The 23,433-nt window shown below is 38.8% G+C and overlaps 1 protein-coding gene across 5 annotated transcripts in view; it reads left to right on the top strand.

Moving 5' to 3' along the window:
- Nucleotides 1–9,330: 9,330 nt before the first annotated feature.
- nrp2a (neuropilin 2a) overlaps nt 9,331–23,433 on the top strand; it is a 41,701-nt gene continuing 27,598 nt past the window's right edge. For 3 of the 5 annotated variants that reach the window (XM_077720567.1, XM_077720564.1, XM_077720555.1), the window contains exons 1-2: nt 9,332–9,739; nt 18,992–19,169. In XM_077720567.1, the coding sequence (XP_077576693.1) occupies nt 9,664–9,739; nt 18,992–19,169 (254 nt within the window). In that variant the 5' untranslated portion in view covers nt 9,332–9,663. Of the gene's footprint in view, nt 9,740–18,991; nt 19,170–22,217; nt 22,387–23,433 lie in introns of those variants that run through there. The other 2 variants (XM_077720575.1, XM_077720585.1) reach the window with 2 other exon arrangements.

Here is a 23,433-nt window from a genome sequence, read left to right as displayed (position 1 = left end):
TTTTGATTCGCACATTGTGCCCCCGACAAGAAGAAGAAGAATCGCTTGGAAATCAATCCCCGTTGTTCATTTCAGACAGGTCGCGGGACAACTTTTATTGACTCCTCACTTCCTGTGTAGTCATGGGTCACTTCCTGTCTGCATTTTGGGACATTTTGGGGTCATTTCTTGTGGATTTTAGGACATTTTTGGGTCACTTCCTGTAAAATTTGGGGAATTTTTGGGTAACTTCCTGTGAAATTTGGGGAATTTTTGGGTCACTTCCTGTGAAATTTGGGGAATTTTTGGGTCACTTCCTGTATATTTCTGGGTAGCTTCCTATGTGCATTTCAGACTGATTTCTGGGTCACTTCCTGTGCATTTTTAGGCCACTTCCTGTGCTTTTTGGGTCACATCCTGTGCAGTTTGATGCATTTTTGGGTCACTTCCTGTGCCTTTTGGGCCATTTTTTGGGTCACTTCCTGAACAGTTTGGGCCAATTTCTGGGTCACTTCCTGTACTGTTTGGGGTACTTTTCTGTCACTTCCTGTACATTTTGGACCATTTCTAGGTCAATTCCTGTACATTTTGAGGTATTATGGGTAACTTCCTGGGCATTTTGGGTCATTATTCTGTCACTTCCTGTGCATTTTAGGAAATGACCTAAAATGAACAGGAAATAACCTAAAAAACACCCAAAAGAACTGTAATGAACCCAAACTCAACAGGAAGTCACCTAAAATCCACCCAAATCAAATGCAAATGACCCAGAATTCTCATCAAATCAACAGGAAGTGACCCAAAATCCCTTTCCCTCGACCAATACATTCCCGGGATAAAAAACCACCTCCACAAAAAGTTATTTTGAGGAGCTTTTATATCGTTTAGACTGGTACAAACAGGCCGTTGGCTGACTCAAAATGCTAACGGATACGCTACGCTACCGTCCCACACACACACACACACACATGGGCTAAAAAGTTTGATATTCTATTTTTAGAAGCGGTCCAGTTGCTCTCTCTGCAGTCTTGTAATGTCAACAATGAGGTTACATTGCTGCCGGCTGACAACAACTTTCCAGTCATCTCATTGGTCCATTTTTAGTTTTTCTATTCTTTTTTCATTTATGCCCCGCCCCTTGTCTCCCAAACATGAGCCATTTTGTTGGAAATGATAGAAATCTCCCATTTGGGCCCAATTTCCCTCCTCCAATGACAAATCAAAGTGCTTTCATTGGCCCCGCCCACTAGCACTTACTTTTTTTTTTAAATCTGACCTTTATTTTGACAGTTTTGATGTATTTTAAGGCATTTATGCGTCACTTCCTGTGCATTTTGGGGCATTTTTGGGTCACTTCCTGTATATTCCTGGATGACTTCCTGTGGGCATTTTGGGCCATTTCTGGGTCACTTCCTGTGCATTTTTGAGTCACTTACTTTGCACTTTTGGGTCACTTCTTGTGCATTTTGGGTCACATCGTGTGCATTTTTTGGGCCACTTCCTGTGCAGTTTGACGCATTTTTGGGTCACTCCCTGTGCATTTTTGGCAATTTTTTTGGGTGACTTCCTTTGCCTTGTGGGCCATTTTTTTGGGTCACTTCCTGTTGATTTTAAAGTCTTTTCAGTTCACTTCCTGTTGGTTTTAAAGCCCTTGCAAGTCACTTCCTGTTCAATCTAAAAAAAAATTACAAGTCACTTCCTTTTGATTTTAAAGCTTTTTCAGGCCACTTCCTATTGATTGGTGGGTAATTTGGGGTCACTTCCTGTTGATTTTGGATGACTTTTCTATTTTTGTACATTTCAGATCACTTCCTGTTGATTTTAAAGCACTTACATGTCACTTCCTGTTGATTTTGGGTGACTTATGTCTATTTTGGTACATTTCAGATCACTTCCTGTTGATTTTAAAGCACTTACATGTCACTTCCTGTTGATTTTGGGTGACTTATGTCTATTTTGGTACATTTCAGGTCACTTCCTGCTGATTTTAATTCCTTTACAAGTCACTTCCTGTTGATTGGAGGGCAATTTTGGGTCATTTACTTTTGATGTTGGGTGACTTCTTTTTTATTTTGGTGTATTTCAGGTCACTTCCTGTCAGTTGGAGGGAATTTTAGATGGTTTGTTGTGGTCGGTTTAATTCAAACGTTGTTTTGTATTCGTTTTTTTACGGTTAGCGTACGCTAGTAAGAGCGCCGACTGGCGCGCGGCCATTACGGCTAATGAGCGAGCGGCCGGCCGGCGTCCAGTCCCGCCCAGGTCCACGTTTAAAAGGGACGGGGGCGACGGGGGCGACCTTTCCAACTGTGGCTGGCCACGGGGATCGGAAATAACGAGCGCACCAAAAAATAAAATAAAAGAAAGAAAGAGCGTGGGCGAATTGCTCCGCTTTCCATCCAAACAAAAGCCGCGTGGGCTTTACCCACATTTAACCACGCCCATTTTGTGCCATTTTCCCGCCACGTCTTGTCGATTAATCTTATTTATTGACATTTAAAATCCTATTTTTGAGCCTCTAAGTAGCATGTAATCACTTTTACTTGGGAAATGTGCTCCGGCACCCTCGCAAACTTTGTGAGGATGAGTGAAATGTTTTTTTCCAAAAAGGGAAATCGGTTAATATTTTGTAAGTAGAGGTAACACTAAAAAATGCTCACAAAATAGTCCAACATTTTAATTTAGTATTTTTTATACATTTTTTGTACATTTTTTGTACAATTTTTTTGTACAATTTTTTTTGTACAATTTTTTTTGTACAATTTTTTTTGTACAATTTTTTTGTACAATTGTTTTGTACAATTGTTTTATACAATTTTTCTGTACATTTTTTTGTACATTTTTTTGTACATTTTTTTGTACAATTTTTTGTACAATTTTTTGTACATTTTTTTGTATTTTTTGTATTTCTTTTTTGGGGTATCTGTTTGTTTTTGGGGGAAAATTTTGGTATTGTTTTGGTATTTTTTTTGGTATTTCTTTTGTATTTCTTAGTTTTTTGAGGGGGTATTTTTTGGTATTGTTTCTGTATTTTTCTGGTATTTCTTTGTTTTTTGGGGGAGTATTTTTTATATTGTTTTGGTATTTTTTGGCATTTCTTTAGTATTTTTGTTTTTTGGGCGTTATTTTTTGATATTTCTTTTTTTTTTAATATTTCCTTGTTTTTTGTTTTTTTTGTATTTTTTAATATTTCTTTGTTTTTTGGTTTTAGGTATTTTTGGGGTATTTTTGTACATTAGTCCTCCCAATTAAAACCCTGAAAATGGAGATAGCAATTGGGAATGAGGTGGCGGCTTATACGGGAGAAATGGTCCAAATCAACCATTTTTAAGGCCGTTTTAAGGGTGTGGCTTATAATAGGAGGCGGCTTATACGCCAGAAAATATGCTAGATGCTTTTGCACTTAACCGCCGGACGGACGGACGGACACTTGCGGTCCGAGTAGTTAGCCGCCCGCGTAAAAGCCACAAGGTCGTCAGATCAATGGCCGCCGCCAAACACCAGTCGAGGAGGACGGCTAAACACTTGAACTTTGAGGTCGACGCCGCCGCCGCCGAGAGAGCGAAATACCCAAGTCGGGGGGAGGGGAGGAGGCGGGGTTTATTATCAGTCATGCTGTCAGTCTCAAGGCCGATAAGAGACGGCGGTTAGCATTTAACAGTTAGCGTCCTCCGCTAAGTCGCCGCCTATTGTTGTCCATGAGCCTGTCCAAGTAGACTTTGATGGATAGCTTTGAAAAAAAAAATGTGGGGGTATTTTTTTAGAGATGGGGGAGGGGAGGGATACCCTGGCGCTAATGCTACGTCGCTAAATGTGTTTGTGAATGAGATTTTTATATCCTTATTTTGCATTTTTTCCTCAAAAGTGTTCAAAATGAACCAAAAGTGACTTGAAAATGCTTTAAATTCAACAGGAAGTGACCAAGGGGTTGTCGGACTTCAAAATAGGACTTAAAGTACACTTATTTTTTTAATATTACGATTTAAATACTGTATTACTACAATTTTTGTGTTCCTTCTCGTAATTTAATCCCATAATATTATGCGTAAACTGCTTCTTTAATGTCACACTTTTTGATTCGTTACTATTCCGACTTTTTTCGACAAAGTAAAAGTCAATTTCATATCACAAACCTTCAAAATAAGGCGCAAAATATCTTTAATACGATTTTAATCCTCTATTACTACAATTTTTGACTTCTTTCTCGTCATTTAATCAAAGTAAAAGTCATTTTCCTATCACAAACCTTCAAAATAAAACAACAAGAACATCTTTAATAAAACAATTCTCCTCTCATTGTTCCATTTCGACTTATTTACAACATCAGAGTCCAAAAACCACTCCGAAAGTGTCAACAAAGTCTGATTGGTCGCTTCCTCTGTGGGGGCGTGGCCAATTACAGTCTTAAACCGCCACCCTTAATGACATTAACTTTGCCTTGACGCGACCTCCCCCCCCGCCCAAAAAAAAAAACAAAGAGGCTTTGAACGCAACATTAGCCAAGCGTTGACCTCGTGTCAAGGGGGAGGAGCCTAGTTGGGGGTGCCGGGGTCGAGATGTTGACAAATGTGCGCCAGGGGTATCACATGACCCGCCTGGAATGACAGTGGGGGTTCCGTCTTGTCTTACGCCAAGCGGGGGTGTCGGAGCGGGCTAATTTTGCGCACTGGGCGGATGACCTTTTGACCCCTCCCCCCCACTAGCCCACGCCCACTTTGCCCATAGCAAAAGCGCACCTGTGGTAAAGTGGATTTTTGACATTTAGTTTTTGACAAGTAGTGTTAATTTCCAGGGTGGGCGTCGGTCACAGTGTTCTGGGTTTGATTCCTGGTGGTTTTTTTTGTTTTTTTTGCAGGTCTTTTGCTTTTCTCACATCTACCAAAGATTTGCATGCTAGGCTAGCTAGTTGAACATGCTAAATTGTCCTTGAATTTGAGTGCGAGAGTGATTGGTCGACCAACGATTTACGGTAGGGTTAAACTCCAGCACCCCCGGACCCTTGTGAGGATTAGAAGTAGAGAAAATCAATGTTTTGATCATTTTATAGGATTTTTTATAACAAAATATCAATTTTACACTATTATTAGAGGTACGCTCCAGCACACCCAGCGAACCTTTTGAAGATAAGCGAATCAGAAAATGGATGAATTAATATTTTTATCCTTTTTATAGCATTTTTGAGAAAGAATATCAATTTTACCCTATTATTAGGGATCGGCTCCAGCACCCCTGCGAACCTTGTGATGAGAAACGGTACAGAAAATGAATGAATTAATGTTTTGATCCTTTTAATAACATTTTTAGGAACAAAATATAAATGTTACACTATTATTAGGATAGGCTCCAGCACCCCCCGCGAACCTTGTGAAGATAAATGGTACAGAAAATGAATGAATTAATGTTTTGATCCTTTTATTAGTAGTTTTAATAACAAAATAACAATTATATATTTATTTCCCCTTTAAAATAGTAGGAAAGCAATCATATTTTTTAACGTTTTATTTTGAAATTACAAAAAAAATGAAAATAAATTAGTTCTACTTATCTTTATTTTACATTGAAAATTTATATATTTAAAGAAATTGAATGTAAAATATTAATTATATTAAATCCCCCTTTAAAAATAATGCTAAAACAAAAAAAAACGTTTTATTTTGAAATTTAAAAAAAGAAAGTAAAACTACTCCCTTTGTTATCGATTTATGACTTCTACATATCTTCACTGTACATTAAAACCCATTCTTAAAATAGCGGACATCCACGGATGAATCTTTCTTCCCAGCCATCCATCAAACATGAAATAGATGATAAGAATAATAATAAATGTGTTGATGCCCCTCCCCCTCGCCTGCACCCGAAGGCTCAGATTAGCCAATCAAAGTGACATTTGACGGCCCCCCAGGGCGAGGCGCTCTTAAAAATGAGTGACGTCCCGCCGCAAGGCCTTCCCGCCAGACGACTGCATTCGAAGGAGGGGGGCGGGATTAATACACTCGCACACATAAACACACACGCACGCGCGCGCACGTACACACACACAACCGTCACACAACCTTCCGTCAAGGGCGTCAAAGTCTTTTTTATTGTGGGGGGAAGTGGGGATCTTTTCAAAGGAGTAGTACTTTCCTCTTGGATCAGCGGAATTTCCCCCCCCCCCCCCTTTTCGGACTAATAGATTCTTCCAATTTTTGGCGCCGTTTCAATGAGGATAGAAAGAAAAAAAAAGAGTCTGCTAGGTGAACCGGAATTCGGAAGTTTAAGTCAAAATGACTGTAAATAATAAAGTCAGAATTGAAAATAAAAGTAAATAATGACTTAATTTTAGGAATTGGGGAATCGGAATTTTATAATTGTGAGATTGAAGTTAGATTTGTGACGAAATATGACTTTTTTAATTTAGAAAAAGGACTTGAATTGATGTTTTTTCGGCTTTTACTTTTGAGTTTAATTTTAGAGTTCCGGCTATAATTGTGGAGAAGATCACAAGCTTTATTATATATTTGCTGTAGTTAATTTTTTGTTGTCATCGAGTTTGCTTGTTGAATAATGGTCACGAGAATCAACTTTGCTATAAAACTGGTACCGACCGGTTTTTACATACCTGTCAACTGGTACGTTCTCGCCGTAATTGGTACAACTGAAAGCCCATTTTTATATTGGTACGCTGTACACATGAAAATGGTACGCTAAACGGTGATTTTGAGAAAAAAAAATAAATTAAGGCACTTTCTAGCCATTTTTCACCATCCGCCATTGTTTCTTCCCGGAAACGCATGTCTGCCAAGTGATATATGTACCGGCGCCTCTGATTGGCTAAAAAAAAAAGATCATGATAAACATTTCGTTTTGTAACACTTTCACCATGTGATTTCCGTTTCCTGTTCCCTTGTTTATGTTTACTTTCATTTGATCAGCTGTTTCTGGTCTGTTTACAAGTCAAGAATGTTCGTGATTTTTTACAAAAAAGTAAAGTGGTAAGATTTTCCATGTATTTATACATATATGTAAGGGCGAAAACAAAATTTGGTAAGATCACAAATGGTTCGAGGTTGACAGGTATGTTTTTATCCTGTTTTCGGAAGAAGAAAGAAGATGTTTGTTAAACGAATTGGGTTTATATGTGCACAAATTTGACTTGATGTGCATGAAATGCTTATCAAAATGTATTTTGACGTCTATGAATGAAATTTTGTTGGAATTTTGGGGAATTTTGTCGTAATTCTCAGAATCCCGACAAAATTCTGACAAAATTCTCAAAATTCTGATGAAATTCTTCTAATACCGATGAAAATTCTAACAAAATCTTCACAAAATTCTCCAAATTTTGACGAAATTGTCCAAATTCTGACAAAATTATCCAAAACCTGATGAACTTCTCCAATCTTGACAAAATTCTCCAAATTCCGACAAAACTCCAAATTCTGACAAGACTAAATTCCTACGAAATTCTCAGAATTCTGACAAAATGCTCCGGATTCTTAATAAATTCTCCAAATTCTCAATAAATTTTCAAAATTCTGACCAAATTGTCAGAATTCTGTCAAATTATCCGAATTCCGGCAAAACTCCAAATTCTGACAAAACTCTAATTCTGATGAGATTCTCCGAATTTTCAACAAACTTAAAACTCAAAATTATCACGAAATTATCCAAAATTCTGTCAAAATTCCCCAAATTCCGACAAAATTCTCCAAATTCCGACAAAATTCTCCAAATTCCGACAAAATTCTCCAAACTCTGACAAAATTCTCCAAATTCTGACCCCAATCTCGAAAATTCCATCTCAAAATCCCATCTCCATTCTCATAATTGACCACAAAATCCCAACTATCATTCCTGCCATCAAAATAAGAATGCCAGGCAAAATCTGCACTCAATCTCTGCGACCGTTTGATCCAAAATGGCACCCCGTCTCAATTCCTCCTCCCCAAGCATAACAACCCTCATATATTCCACAGTAACCCAATCTGGGGGGGCGTCATGGGCGTGACTTTCTCAGCCGGCTTATTTTAGGCTAGCTAGCTAGCGTGTCATTAGCGCGTCTGAATTTAGTGGCTGTGATTGCAGGGCGCCGGAGCCCAGAAAACCTCTGACAATAGTCCACTTCTTTCATGTGTGTCCTGCGGTCAAAGGCTAGCATGTGCGCGCGGTGGCTAAACGCTAGCCCCGCCCACCCGGGACACCCCGACCCACTCCTCCCGCATTTTTGCCACCGAGGAAGGATTGGGTCCCGCCCGAAGGAAAGACACAAATCAAATAGAAACATAAAACACAGCTCGTAAAATGGCCAGGGGGTGCCGGAGCCGATTCCAACCGACCAATCGCAGGGCACGAAATGAGAAACAACACAGTTTAGCATTACGGTTAGCCTAGCATACCTGTTTTGGAGGATGTGGGAGGGGAAAATGGAGTACCTGGAGAAAACCCATGCAAACCTGGGATCGAACCCACGACCACGGAGCTGCGAGCCGACCACTTGAACGCTTTTAAAATAGATATTTTTAGTCATTTTTTTATTTTAGATGTGTTTTTAAGAGATTTAAGTTATATTAAGAGAAAATAAGTAGTGAAATGATGATGTTTAGGTGGTCATGTGGTTTTATTTTGAAAATCTGGGAAGTTGTTTTGTCTTTGTGTCAGGACAAATCTATATTAGGTCGAATTTTTAAGATATTTAAGTCCGATTTGGATGGAAAAAAGTGATGGCTTAAGTTGTCATGTGATTTTATTTTGAAAATCTGAGTTGTTTTGTAAGGTTTGTATCAAGACAAACCTATTTTAGGTCCAAATTTTAAGAGATTTAAGTCATATTAGGAGAAAATAAGTTGCGAAATTATGACATTTAAGTGGTCATATGACTTTATTTTGAAATTCCAGTAAGTTGTTTTGTCTTTGTATCAAGACGAATCTACTTTATTTTAATGGATTTAAGTCATATGTGGAGGGGGAAATATTGTCAAATTATGTTTTTTAAAGTCATATTTTTCTAAATATAGCCCAAAGTACTTTCTATGTGAATACAGACCATAATTATATCCAAAAAACAAAAAATCTTTTAAAAAAAGGTCACATTACCCCTTAAAATCATCATTATACCGCACATTTCCTCCTAATTTGCGTCAAAATGTCTTGAAAAACAATCCTAAAATTAATTCATAATCCAATAAACTCATTTTTATGATTTATTTTGACATTTTTGTACTCTATTCCTCCATTCCAGTGTCTTACTTTAATAGTACCGATTGAGTGGAGGTACTTAAGCCCCGCCCCTTGTGCTCTCTCTCCCCCTCTATTGAGCAATGAGATTTTCGGGGGGCGTGGCCAAGGAAGAGTCACTCAGCCAAGGCGCGACGACCGAGTGTCTTTCTCTCTCACTCACTCCCAACTGTTACTCGGCTTCATTCCGGACCTCCGCTGCCGAGGATCTTCGTCAAAAAAACGGGACTCCCAAGACCAGGACTAGGACCAGAAGGACCGGGGGAACATCTAGACCAGGACCGGGACCCAAAGGGTCTTTCCGGTCGGAGTGAATGGCCGCGGGAAAACTAGAGACCTCGTTTTTTATGGCTTTTGGGGGACATGTAGCCGATCGTTTGGGGGATTTTATTTTGGAAGATTGACCTCCCAACCCGGAGGGGGGGCAAAAACCACAAATAGTGGACTAAGGGGGATCCGGGACGATTGAAGATGGATTCGGGACGCTCGTGGATCGGATTTTTATGGACGTTTTGCCATGTTTTCATGAGGATTGGGGGACAAGACGGTGAGTTTTTTGGACGTTTTCGGTTAAGTTTTTGGTCTAAAAAGTTTGTTTTTGGGGAAAAGGGGGATTTGGACTTGTTTATTTTTATGGAAACTTTATTGGTGTCGCGATTAATTGACGTAGGCGTTATTATTTGATAGAAGGTCAAGCGGATTGGGTTTTTTTGGTCAGTAAATATTTAAAAATGACGTTTAATTTAAGATAAAAAGGAAGATTTGGACTTGGTTTTTGAAGGTAAAAACTTTATTGATAATTTTATTGATGTAGGGATGATCATTTGATAGGAGGGTCAAGCGGATTGAGTTTTTTTAGGCAGTAAACATTAAAAAAATCACGTTTAATAATTAAAAAGGAGGATTTGGACTTGTTTTTTTAGGGAAAACTATCTTAATATGGTGAATAATTGACATAGGCATGGTAATTTGATAGGAGGATGGTTTTTTAGGCAGTAAACATTAAAAAATAAGGTTTAATTTTTAAAAAGGAGGATTTGGACTTGTTTTTTTTGAAGGAAAAACTTTATTGATGTCGTGATTAATTGACGTAAGGATGATTATTTGATAGGAGGGTCAAGCGAATTGGGTTTGTTTTTAGTCCGTTAACATTAAAAAAACATGATTAATTGTTTCAAATGTGGTTTTAATTAATGTTTTGGGCGGTAAGGGAGTTGCCATTGACGGCGGTGGACGTCCAATTTATGTGGATGCTGATTTTATTTTAATTTTTTGATGGACAGGCCGCCTTTGGTCATGTTTTTAGTCTTAAAAGTTTGTTTTTGTTGACGATTGGTTAAAAAAAAATGAGGATTTGGACTTGTTTTTTGAAGGGAAAGCTTTATTGGTATTGTGATTAATTGACGGAGGCCCAATAATTCAATGAATACTTCATTTTAGTCATTAAAAAAATATAAAAAATGAGGGTTCGGACGGATTTTTGAATGGAAAACTTTATTGGTATCGTGATTAATTGACGCAAGTATGATAGTTTAACAAATGCTGTTTATTTTAGTCATTAAACATAAACGTTTCTTGTTTATTTTATAATATGGTTTGAATTGGATGTCTTGGGGGATTAAGGGAGGGAATTTGTTGGCTGCCATTGACGTTATTGGACGTCCAACTTATCTGGAGTGTCATTTTATTTAAATGGACATCTAGCGTTGACAATGTCGAATAAAGTTTTGGCGATTTTGAACGAGTTTGGACGGCCGTGGATGTTGATGAGTTTGTTTTTCATATTTTAAGGAGATTAATGAACGTTTTTAATTGGGAAATTGCATTATTTTGATTAAATTTTTGCTATTTTTGAATGAAAATGCTTCTTAAAACAGTAAAAATGCAGTGAAAGTCATGTTTTTGTTAATATAAGCTTTAATTTTATTGTATAATTAAAAAGAAATCGCCTATTTGGATTGGACGTCCATTGACGTCAATGGTTTAGACATTCAGTCCTCCCTTTTTAAATGATTTGGACATCTATTATTGTCAATGAGTTAAACGGTTGTTAGCAAAATATCTTTTTTTTTAATGGAGATCAATTAAGCATAAATTCCCTCGGCTCATTATTAATTTATATTCATTAAAATTTCATGTATATTCCATTTTTTTAGGGGAAAACCCTGCGTTTTCATATTTTACGGAGATAAATTATGTATTATTAGTATTATACTACTTCTGTTTTTACTTAAATTACTATAGAGTTGTAAAAAACAATAATTTGTTGATTAAATGATACTTTTATTGATTAAATTTGACTGAATTTGAATGTAAGATGTTTATGAAAACAAGGTTTGAATCAATTTTATTTAAAATGACCACCATTGGAAAGACTTTTGATATTAAAAATGAAATTTAAAATTATTGTCTGCCATTGACGGTGATGGACGTCCATTTTTTTGATTGATTGGCAGATTTTGGAGCTTTTCTGGGCGACTTCCTGTTGGTTTTGGAGTATTTTAAGGTTTTTTCTGAATTAGAAGGCTGCCATTTTGGGTCACTTGTCATTTGAGAGGACTACACATCACTTCCTGTAGATTTGAGATAATTTCCTGTTGATTTTGTGGGACTTTCTTGTTTGTTTGTTGATTCCTGTTGATTTTGGTGCTTTTCCGGGCAACTTCCTGTTGGTTTGAGATCATTTCCTGTTGATTTTGAGGGACTTTTTTGTTGATTTTTCGCTAACTGATGATTTTGGGGCTTTTTCCGGGTGCCAAAGTTCATTTTGGGTCACTTCCGTGTCATTTTAGAGGACTACATGTCACTTCCTGTAGATTTGAGGTCATTTCCTGTTGATTTTGGGGGACTTTATTGTCCATTTGAGCTTCCTGTTGATTTTTGGGGCTTTTCCAGGTGACTTCCTGTAGATTTGAGGTCATTTCCTGTTGATTTTCAGGGACTTTTTGTCAGTTTGTCATGTGGCGGACCACATTTGGCCCGCGAGCCTCACTTTTCACCTCAGTCCAAACTCTGAAAAGTCTTGTTGCTACTTAGCAAGTGAGTCACCATTGTTAGCGAACGTTAGCTTTTATGGCCGCCGCCGCCGCGCCTCTATTTGTCTCTTCTGGCTGTTTTTGTGGGTGTGGTTTTACTGGCTGCCAGCCCCGCCCACTCGCTAGCCTGCCTCCGTGTTTACTGGCCGTTGATGCTAGCCAGATGTGGAACTCTTGGCAGGAACGGGCTAGACCACTGTTGGGGGAGGGGGGACGACACCCCCGCGTGCATAAGCGTGCTAGGTCGTTAGCGGAAAGAAAAAAAACAAAAACAACAACACCAAAGCAAAGTCCGGGTTCGAAAAGATGTAGAAATTGGTCCAAGCTGGGATTTTAGCATTTTAGCTTAGCGTGTAGCATTCCCATGCTCGGCTCCGGCACCCCCGTATGGCTCATTTTTGGAGTTGGTTTCAAATTGGGTCACTTAGCAAAGTTTTTAATTTAGCACTCTGAATTATCCCTTGCTATAAGCGTTAAGTGTGTGTTGGCCTCGTAATTCAAAGGTCGAGGGTTCGATTCCAAGTCAAGCACCCCCGCGACCCTTCTTAGTATGAAATAAATGTGCAAAAAAAAGTAAAAATATTTTAAAATATATATGATACATATTTTATCAATTCATTAAAATTAATAAGTGCGACAAGTGTTTAGCGCATTGGGCTCGTAGTTCCCAGGTCGACGGTTCGAACCCAAGTCAAGCACCCCCGCGATCCTATTTAGTAGGAAATAAATGTGGGAAAAAAGTAAAAATATTTTAAAATATATATGATAAATATTTTATTTTAATTAATAAGTGCGACAAGTGTTTAGCACGTTGGGCTTGCAGTTCCATGGTCGAGGGTTTGATTCCAGGTCTGAAACTTCCTGTTTTTGTGTGTTCTCCCTGTGCATGCTAAGCTAATTTAGCTCTTTGAATTATCCCTAGCTATGAACATTAAGTGTAACACGTGTTTAGCGCGTTGGGCTCGCAGTTCCCAAGTCGAGGGTTCGAACCCTGGTCAAGCACCCCCGCAATCCGAATATATAGGTATGCAAAGAAAGTAAAAAGATTTAAAAAGTTGATTTATCAAGTCATTAAAATGAATAAATGGACATGTGGTTAACACGTTGGGCTCGCAGTTCCAAGGTTGAGGGTTCGATCCCAGGTCAAGCACCCCCGCAACCATTTTCAGTATGAAATGAATAGAAATGTATGTAAAAAGTGGGAAAGTGTTTAGTGCATTGGGCTCGCAGTTCCGCGGTCGAGGGTTCGAACCCGGCTCCAGAAGTTCCTGCGTGTTTTCCCCTGGGCCGGCGTGCATTTTGTTCGGGGTATTCCGCTTTGCTCTAACTAACACCACAAACACGTCGTCCCCTTGTGATCTAGTGATACACGACACCGCACACGGGTGGTGTTTGACCCCCCCGCCCCCTTAAGCCGCCTCCCCCCACGGGGCACCATCTGTTTACCCGATTGATCGTCGGAAGGACCAATCACAAGCCGGCGTTTAACTGATTAGCTGCTGCTGGTTTATCCTGTTAGAAGAGAAGAAAGAAAAGTGAAGAAAAAAAGGGGGGGCTGACCATTGTGCTCCTTTGGGTGGCTTTTCTTTCATTAGATTAGATTAGATTAGATTGGATAACTTTATTGTCACTGTAGCAAGAGGGTGAGAATACAGGCACTGATATTGGAGACATAAGTAAATAGCCTCATTAATAAGTACATAAATAAATACACAAACAAATACCAAAAAAAATATATAATTAAACATAAATCTATAAATAAATACCCAAATAAATAACTAAATAAATATCTAAATAAATATATAAATAAATATGTAAATAAATATATAAATAAATATTTAAATAAATATATGAATAAATATATGAATAAATACCTAAATAAATACCTAAAAATACCCAAATAAATCCATAAATAAATACACAAACAAATAAATGAATATATAAATAAATACATAAATAAAAGAATAAATATATATAAATAAATACATAAATAAAAGAATAAATATATATAAATAAATACATAAATAAAAGAATAAATATATATAAATAAATACACAAATAAATGAATAAATTCCTAAATAAATACACAAATAAATGAATAAATTCCTAAATAAATGCACAAATAAATACATAAATGAATATATCCTAAATCCTAAATAAATGAACATATAAATAAAAGAATATATAAATAAATAAATACACAAATAAATGCAGAAATAAATACTTAAATAAGTATAGCAATAAAGATATGATATGATGATAAGATTCAAAAATTGACAGGTTTGACTTTAGCGGCATAAGGTCTGTATCACTACAAAACTACGTTTGGCCTCATTTTATTTTTAGATCAAATCCATATTTACGGAAAACAAATCTTAAAATGACGACAATTTCTTGAAAGTTTAGTTAAATGACCTCATCCAAGTCAATAAATCACTTATTTTAACTTGAACAAAGATAAAGTTTGTGACGCCAAGTGAAAATGGCGCCAAGTCCAAACGTCATTTTTAGCGGCTAGCCAACGCCGCCGCGGCGGCCGCCACATTCAGATGAAGGAAGCGCTGCTACGGCGCCCTCTGGTTCCATCCCTGCCTCCCTCCCTCCCTCCCTCACTCTGGGTGATAGCGCTTTTTAATTAAGGTGAGGAGCGTTGGGAAGACTTATCAGGCTCCTCTCCGACACCCCCACACGCACACGCACACACACACGCACACACACATGCACGTTGCCAGATAAGAAAGCGGCACCCCATGCAGACATATGCACATTTTTACTGATAATGCAGATAAAGGCGGAGACGTCTGGATCCCCGTGCCTGCCACTGCTCTTGTGAGGGCGCCATTTTGGATCTAGAGACCACCTTGCTTGATGGCAAACGTTTTTATGGGAAATGTCAAATAATCAAATGTTTTAGAAATAAATTAAATGATGTGAATATTTTTTTTGAATTGAGGAAAAAATATAAAAATATATAAATTTATGAAGTAATTCGATGCCTTTGATAGTGGTAGACGTCCAATTTGTTTTGATTGGGAGGGTTGGCATTTAGCAAATTTTCAGTTTGAAATCATTCCACTTTTGTTTGATTAATTGAGGATCAGAATCATATGCAAAAAAATATTTTTAAAGAAAAATTTCAATTTATTTTTTGCCATTGACGGCAATAAACGTCCAAATTGTTTTGATTGGGAGGGTTGGCATTTAGCAATTTTTTTGGTTTTATATCCTTCCACTTCTATTTGATAAATAGACCATCAGAATAGTATGTATTTTAAAAAAAAAGTAAGTTTCAATTCATTTTGCCATTGATGGCTATAGATATCCAATTTGTTTTGATTGGGAGGGTTGGCAGTCAGCAACTTTTTTATTGGAAATCCTTTCCATTTTACAAATAAATGATCCAAATCAAATGCAATTTTTTTTTTTTAAATATTATTAAATTTTTCGCCATTGACGGTAATAGATGTCCAATCTATTTTGATTGGGAGGGTTGGCAACCAGTAATTTATTTGATTTGATATCCTTCCACTTTCATATAATAAATAGAGGATCAGAATCGTATGAGGAAAAAACCTTTTTTTATATGCACTTTTAATTTTTTTTTTCAATTGATTGTTTGCTATTGACAGCATTAGACGTCCGATGTATTCTGCCCGGCAACAATCATTGGCTTTGAATTTTTTACACTTCTATTAGAGCGTGGATAAAAAAAAATCTGATTTTTTTTGTTGTTGCTACTTTTCATTATTTTAGATTTATCGGTTTACATTTTCAAGAAAAGTTTGGACTTTTTGTTCCAGTTTCCCCGTGGACGACGGGGACATGCGTCTTTCTCAACTTCTGACGCCATGGTTAAAAGTAAAAAAATGTGTGTCCAATTAACTTTTGGAGGAGATTGAAAAGGAAGAAGAAAAGTCATTTCCAGTTAAAAGAAACCAGATTGGCCGCTTTTTGAAGTTTTTTACCACATTTTTATGACATAAACAGCAACATTTGACACTCACTGCCACTCAACTACTGTAATAGCAGGCGTCCAATCCATTTGGAATGGGAAATGGGCAGCTATTTTTGGTTTATTTTTATGTTGCCATGCCTCCCGCTCCAAAAAGTTTGGACGTCTAGCGCCACCTTTGGCTGAAATGAGTTGAAAAGTCGAGTAATTACTGTACTGGTAGATGTCCAATCCATTTTTTAGTGGGAATTTGGCAGAATTTTTTGTTTACTTTTTTGTTGCCATGTCTCCCACTCCAAAAAGTTTGGACGTCTAGCGCCACCTTTGGCTAAAATCAGTTGAACAGTCAAGTATAATTATTTTACTTATAAATGTCCAATCCATTTTTTGTGGGAGTTTGGCATCAAATTGTAGTTTATTTTTTTCTTGCCATCCCTCCCGCTCCAAAAAGTTTAGACGTCTAGCGCCACCTTTGGCTAAAATGAGTTGAACAGTCAAGTATAATTAGTTTACTTGTAAATGTCCAATCCATTTTTTGTGGGAGTTTGGCATCGAATGTTTGTTTATTTTTTAGTTGCCATATCCCTCCCACTCCAAAAAGTTTGGACATCTAGCGCCACCTTTGGTAAAAATGAGTTAAGCAGTCAAGTATAATTAATTTACTTGTAAATGTCCAATCCATTTTTTTGTGGAAGTTGGCAGTGAATTTGTGTCTAGTTTTCCGTTGCCATGCCTCCCACTCCAAATAAATTGGACGTCTAGCGCCACCTTTGGCTAAAATGAGTTAACAGGTTGAGTAACTACTGTATACTATTACATGTCCAATCCATTTTTAGTGGGAATTTGGCATCAAATTTTAGTGAATTTTTTCGTTGTCATCCCTCCCACTCCTAAAAGTTTGGACGTCTAGCGCCACCTTTGGCTAAAATTAGTTAAGCTGTCAAATAATTACTGTAGTAGTTGACGTCCAATCTATTTGTAGTTGGAAGTTGGCAGCACATTTTTGTTTATTTTTTTTGTTGCCATCCCTCCCACTCCATATAGTTTGGACGTCTAGCGCCACCTTTGGTAAAAATGTGTTAAGCAGTCGAGTATAATTAGCTTACATGTAAATGTCCAATCTATTCGGAGTGGGAAGTTGGCAGCAAATTTTGTTTATTTTTTTTGTTGCAAACCCTCCATCTTCAAAAAGTTTGGACATCTAGCGCCACCTTTGGCCAAAATGAGTTTAGCACTCGAGTATAACTAGTTTCCCCGTAAATGTCCAATCCATTTTTGGTGGCAATTTGGTAGCAATTTTTTGTTTATTTTTTCTTTGCCATCCCTCCCACTCCAAAAAGTTTGGACGTCTAGCGCCACCTTTGGCAAAAATGAGTTAAGCAGTCAAGTAAATGTACTTTACTCATAAATGTCCAATCCATTTGTAGTGGGAAAGTGGCACCGAATGATCATTTTAGTGCGTTTCAAGAAAAAACTGCCGTTTTTTCAAAATGGGCGGAGCAAAGCGGCAAAGCTGAGCGCCTCCTCCCTTGGGGAAGCCCCGCCCCGCTAGACAGCCCGTCTGCGTGTCACTTCCTGTCTGCGCCTGCCCCGCGATTGTTCCCAAGAGAGCGCGATAGGATCGGAGAATGTGTGCTAATGTTTGCCGATCGCGTTGCTAACGATTAGCGCCGACGATTAGCGTCGACGATTAGCGTCGGAGAAAGCACCCCGGGGGGAACGTGGCGATGATAGCGAGGGCGGGCGGGCGGGCGGGCGTGGAAGGCCCGGCGTAGGAAAGTGAGTTTTAGTCACCGCGCAAAGGTTTTACCCAATTTTCTCCAAAATGGCGTCATCCGTTGAGTGGCAGTTTCACAGTATTCGTAATGTAAAGGCTTTTCCCAATTTTCTCCAAAATGGCGGCCCCCGTGGCATCACAGTTTCACAGTATTCACCAAGCAATGTTTTTTCTCGATTTTCTCCATTTTTCTCCAAAATGGCGGCCTCCGTCGCATCACAGTTTCACATTATTCACGCAATGTTTTTTTTTCTCGATTTTCTCCAAAATGGCGGTTTCCGTAGCATTGCAGTTTCAAGTATTCGCCATGTAAAGGCTTTACCCAAAATGGCGTCCTCCACAGCGTCGCGGTTTCACAATATTCGAAATGTAAAGGCTTCCCCAATTTTCCCCAAAATGGCGGCCTCATCGCGTCCCAGGTTCACAGTATTCACCAGCCCCTCCCCCCCCCCAATTTTCTCCAAAATGGAAATTTAATGCTAATGCACGCTAACACTAAATCTAGTTTTTTTTCTACTCTATCGCTAACTCCCTCACTAATGCTAACACTAGCTTTCCCAAGCTCAAACTTACTCCTTCTTACTCCAATCATCTCTGACCCTCTTTAATGCTAATGCATGCTAACACTACATCGTGTTTTCCTATTGCCAACTCTATCGCTAATGCTAACACTAGCTTTCGCTAGCTTAAACTCTATGTAACTCCCTCCTGCTCCTATTGCCTCTGACATTCTTTAATGCTATTGCTAAATCGAGTTTTCTCTATCACGCTAACTGTATTGCTAATGCAAACGTTAGCTTTCCCGAGCTCAAACTCCAATCATCTCTGACCCTTTTTAATGCTAACTCACTGTCACGCTAACTCAATTTTTTCTCCAATGCTAACTTTCTAATGCTAACAGCAACTCTGTCAAACTCACTCGCTTACTTTAATGCCAAATCAAGTTCTCAACTTTCTCTTTTAAATGCTAACTCTCTCGCTAATGCTAACACTAGCTTCCTCTCTTAAAGCCTTTGTTTGTTTGTGTTTGCACAGCCCCGGCGTGTCGAGGCGTCCTGGACGCCAGCGAGGCGGGCTACATCACCTCCCCGGGGTACCCCCTGGAATACCCGCCCCACCAGAACTGCCAGTGGGTGATCACGGCGCCCGAGCCCTCGCAACGGATCGTGCTCAACTTCAACCCGCATTTTGAGATCGAGCGGCTGGATTGCAAGTAAGAGCAACACGGCAATGCTAACGGGCTAGCCTGGACTTTCCGGGACCAAAAAAAGATTGAGAACCAACAAAATTCGGGACTCCTAATGCGGTGTGGTTAGCATATGCGCCTCGCAGTTATGAAATCGAGGATTGAATCCCCAAAACTTGCATGCTAAGCTAAATGTACGCACTAAACTCAGTCTATATATGTGGGTGAATGATATTTTGTTTCACCGTTTCCTGCGTCAAATTTGGGTTGTCAGCTGTAGCACCCCCCGCAAACCTCATGAGGATTAACAAACATGGCTGACATGCAACATTAGCCCGAGTTATGCTAGCTCATGATGGTTTGGCGGTGTTTTTAAGTCACTTCCTGCTGGATTTGGGTCACTTCTGGTACATTCTGAGGTCACTTCCTGTCTAGCAAATATTGATCTTGTTTAATTTGAATTAATTTATATTTTTTGTGCAAATGTTTAATAGAAAATGATTAAATGAGTAAAAAAGGAGGCGTCAACATTGATTAAATCATTCAAAAAATGTTTCATAAATAAAATGATTTTTAATTGATTTTAATGGCAAGTTGCCCCTCCCAAGATGGCCGCCTTCAGGCCCGTAAAGATATTTCCATTCTTCTTGTGAACTTTCCAATCCGACGCACTAAATTGGACATCTAGCGCCATCATTGGTGGTTAAAATCTTTAAAAAAAGTTGATAAACAAACGTGTTTTTGCATTCGAAAAAGTAGCATGGCAACATTGTCCTTTTTTTGACTTTTTAGAGAGAATTTGACAGGTTTTTTTTGCAATCCTCGCGTTAGCCTGAGGCTCGAACGGACGGACAAACGGAGTCATTCTCGCCCGCCCTCTACCGCCGCACACCCACGCGATTGCCGTCCCTCGGGAGGTGTTAGCGCGCTAGCGTGGGCGCTAAACATGTCCGCCGGCGTGCAAGTTAAACTCCGACTAGCGCAAAATTGATCCAACTCAAAGTTGAAGTAGCCCAGATTTTACATAATGGACAAGAAAAAGGTCACTATTGAATGTTGCCCCTACCAAGATGGCCGCCCGGAGGCCAAGATTTAGTCATTTTCATGCTTCTTCCTTGACTTTAAATGAGTTATTCACATGCTGATGTCAAATTTGTTTGAAGTGGGAGGCTGAGGGCGATTTGTTCACTTCCTGCCGACCCTCCCAGTCCAAATTTGATTGGACGCCTCGAGCCAATGGGAAGAAAATGGGGGCGTTGACAGTTTAGTCGTGTCAAATGAAAAGAATTTGTTTTTTTTTGTCGTCAGTTGGCATATATTTGGGGATTTTTTTCATTTTAACACATTCTTGGGTAACTTCCTGTTCATTTGGGATCATTTCCTGTTGATTTGGTCACTTCCTCTTGATTTTGGCTCACTTTCTGATGGTTTGGGGACATTATGAGGTCACTTCCTGTACATTTTAGTTCATTTCCTGTTGTATTTAGGGTAGTTCTGGGTAACTTCCTGTACAATTGGGTTGATTTCCTTTTAATGTTAGGGTAGTGAGTTTTCTCGGGGTCCCAAAAAAAATTCATGCTAATGCTAAGCTAATTGATCGCTTTTAATTAAATCTAGCTATGATTGGTCGCCCTTTTTTTGTCCTTTTACCGTGTGATTGGCTGGCTACCCATTTATAGTGTCTCCTGCCTGGTGCCTGTAGATAGCTTAGATTAGCAGATTAGCTTCAGCACCCCCGCGACTCATGAGGTTCAAAATATGAATAAAAAAAATGGTAACATCTTTATTTTAGAAAAATATTTTCATTTTTTTTGGTTAGCATGTCTGGCTCACTGTTTTTGGGTCGAGCGTTCAATTCCGGGGGCGGGGCCTCATCGTGGGTTGCGTGGGTGTTCTCTGGGTACTCCGCTTTCCCCCAAAACCTAAAAAAACATGCTTGCTAGGCTAATTTACCACTCAAAATTGTGTTATAGCTAGCTGTGAGCGATCGTTTCTTTGTCTTATAGTGCCATGCCATTGGCTAGCCATCTGTTCAGGAGGCGGGGCTTATGAGAGCGATGGGATTTTAGCGAAAGGGGGTCCTGGAATGCGTTGAAGTGCGCGTCAAACGCTCATGCATGAATTCATCAGAGGCTAAGCGCGCCGCTCGATAATCACATCTGAGGAAGACGCTCTAGCGCGCTAACGCTAATCCGCGGCGGCGCAACGACGGGAGGAGGAGGAGGGGCGGCGGGCTACAGAGACCCACTTGAAAATCAATTAAAAGCTAATTAGGCTCTTCACGGGCCTTTTATTCGCGGCAAATTGGGCCGCCAACGTCGTCCATGTTTTGCGCTTCGAAACGGCACTATTATATGATATCTATGATATTATATCGAGTGTGCATTGCTCGTTTATATCATCGTAACTTCACGTTTTGACTGTTAAAGCCGTCAAAGGCAGAGAAAGAGTTGAAAAATATGTTGATATAATAATAATATGGTTTATTCTTCAATAAAAGTTGTTGTTTTAAACAAATAAATAGCAAAACGTCATTTAAAAGCTTGTATGTATTGAAGAATATAAATGGGTGAGAAACTGGGTGCCATTTTGGTTCGTTACCGATTCGAGCCCATTCAAAAACGCTGATTTGATCCAAAATGGCGTCATCGACAAAGTGCTCACGTTTAGATCAGCGTAACTTCTCGCTTTGGACGGTTAAAGTCGTCAAAGGCAGAGAAAGAGTTGAAGAATACGCTTATGTAATTATAATATTTTTTATTCTTCAATAGAAAGTTGTTGTTTTAAAAATATAAAGCATAACGTCATTAGAAAGCTTGTTATTGTATTGAATGGGTGAGAAACCAGACACCATTTTGGTTCCCTGCCAATTCAAGCCCATTCAAAAACGTTGATTTCATCTAAAATGGCGTCATCAACAAAGTGCTCAATTTCCTTATTTGAAACTACAATTTCAAAATAGTTGTCATTTAAACACCATACTGTAAGACAAACGGTTTATGTTGAGCATATGACGAGGTTTATTTTGAAGGCTTGGCCGGAAGTACGTACGCTTTTGGGCGCGAAACACCAAAATTACGGTCGCTCCAAAAAGTACACTTTTCTTTCCTCCCCATGTATTGTCCGTAGTACTTTTTTACTATTTCCCCCACCGTTTACAAATAAGTCAACGACTAACTTATCATATTCAAAGTATCATCTTTCATCCTTGACGGTTTAATTTTGAAGAAAACAAACCAAAAAGGTTAGTACAACTATACAATGTATTTCGCCTTTAGCTTCAATGCTAACGCTGCGTAGTGTGTAATATACACGTATATTCTTGTTTTTTATGCCCGAGGTTTAGTTACACGGTATGTTTATGACCAATAAACATCTTTGTAAGGTTAGACAAGGTTTACATTTACCAGTCAGACATTAAATGATATTTTTATCGTTTGGCTTCAGGGCAATAAAAACTAAGCAGCGGGCTGCATTTACGACTGAACTAATTGCTTTACGTCTGTCGCGAAGTCACGTTGCTAATATCACGCACACAGTGTTTACAGAAAAGAAAATAAGTTACGGGAAACAGTTAATTTGGCGCAACTGTAACTAATAAGATTGTAATCTTGCTTCCGTATATCGTGTCATGTGATGATAACAAGCGGTTGACTGTTCGTTCGCACACAGAGTCGATTTTGCTCTTTTTTAATAGACGTTGACCCACTTTTATTAACGGCGAAAGTCGGACAAAGTTTAAAAATGGTCATGTTACCGAGGGAAAAGCTTGATTAAATTGATAACGGGGTCATTCCGAACACTATTTCATTCAAACGGGGAGGAATGGCTATGAATTGTCCTTCTGGTCCCAATGTATTGAATTTGAATCAACAGCAACCTGGAAAGGTCCCAAAGTCAACAGGAAGTAACTGAGAAATGCCGAAAACCCGAGAATGTTCAGGAAGTAACCCAAAATGTATACCAAGTGACCTGATAATGCTCTTAAATAAACTGAAAATAGGCAATTTAACAGGAAGTGACCATAAAATTCCCCAAAATCAATAGGAAGTGACCAAAAATTCCCCAAATGAATAAAGTAACTGAAAATCAACAGGAAGCTAGCCGATAATGCCCCAAAATCAGTCCAAAGTAATCGAAAATCAACAGGAAGTGATTTCATCGCCTAACAATCGCAAAGCAGTGCTACTTTTTTGTGTGGTTCTGCATTTCACAAGGGGGAGTTAATAAATAAGGGGAGTGGGAAGTGTAGAAGCCTTGGCTCGCCCCTCTAATAAAGCATAAGTGCTTT

This window comes from Stigmatopora nigra, chromosome 1 (genome assembly GCF_051989575.1).
Source record: "Stigmatopora nigra isolate UIUO_SnigA chromosome 1, RoL_Snig_1.1, whole genome shotgun sequence".
NCBI lineage: Eukaryota > Metazoa > Chordata > Actinopteri > Syngnathiformes > Syngnathidae > Stigmatopora > Stigmatopora nigra.
This window is presented reverse-complemented; position numbering and strand designations above follow the sequence as displayed.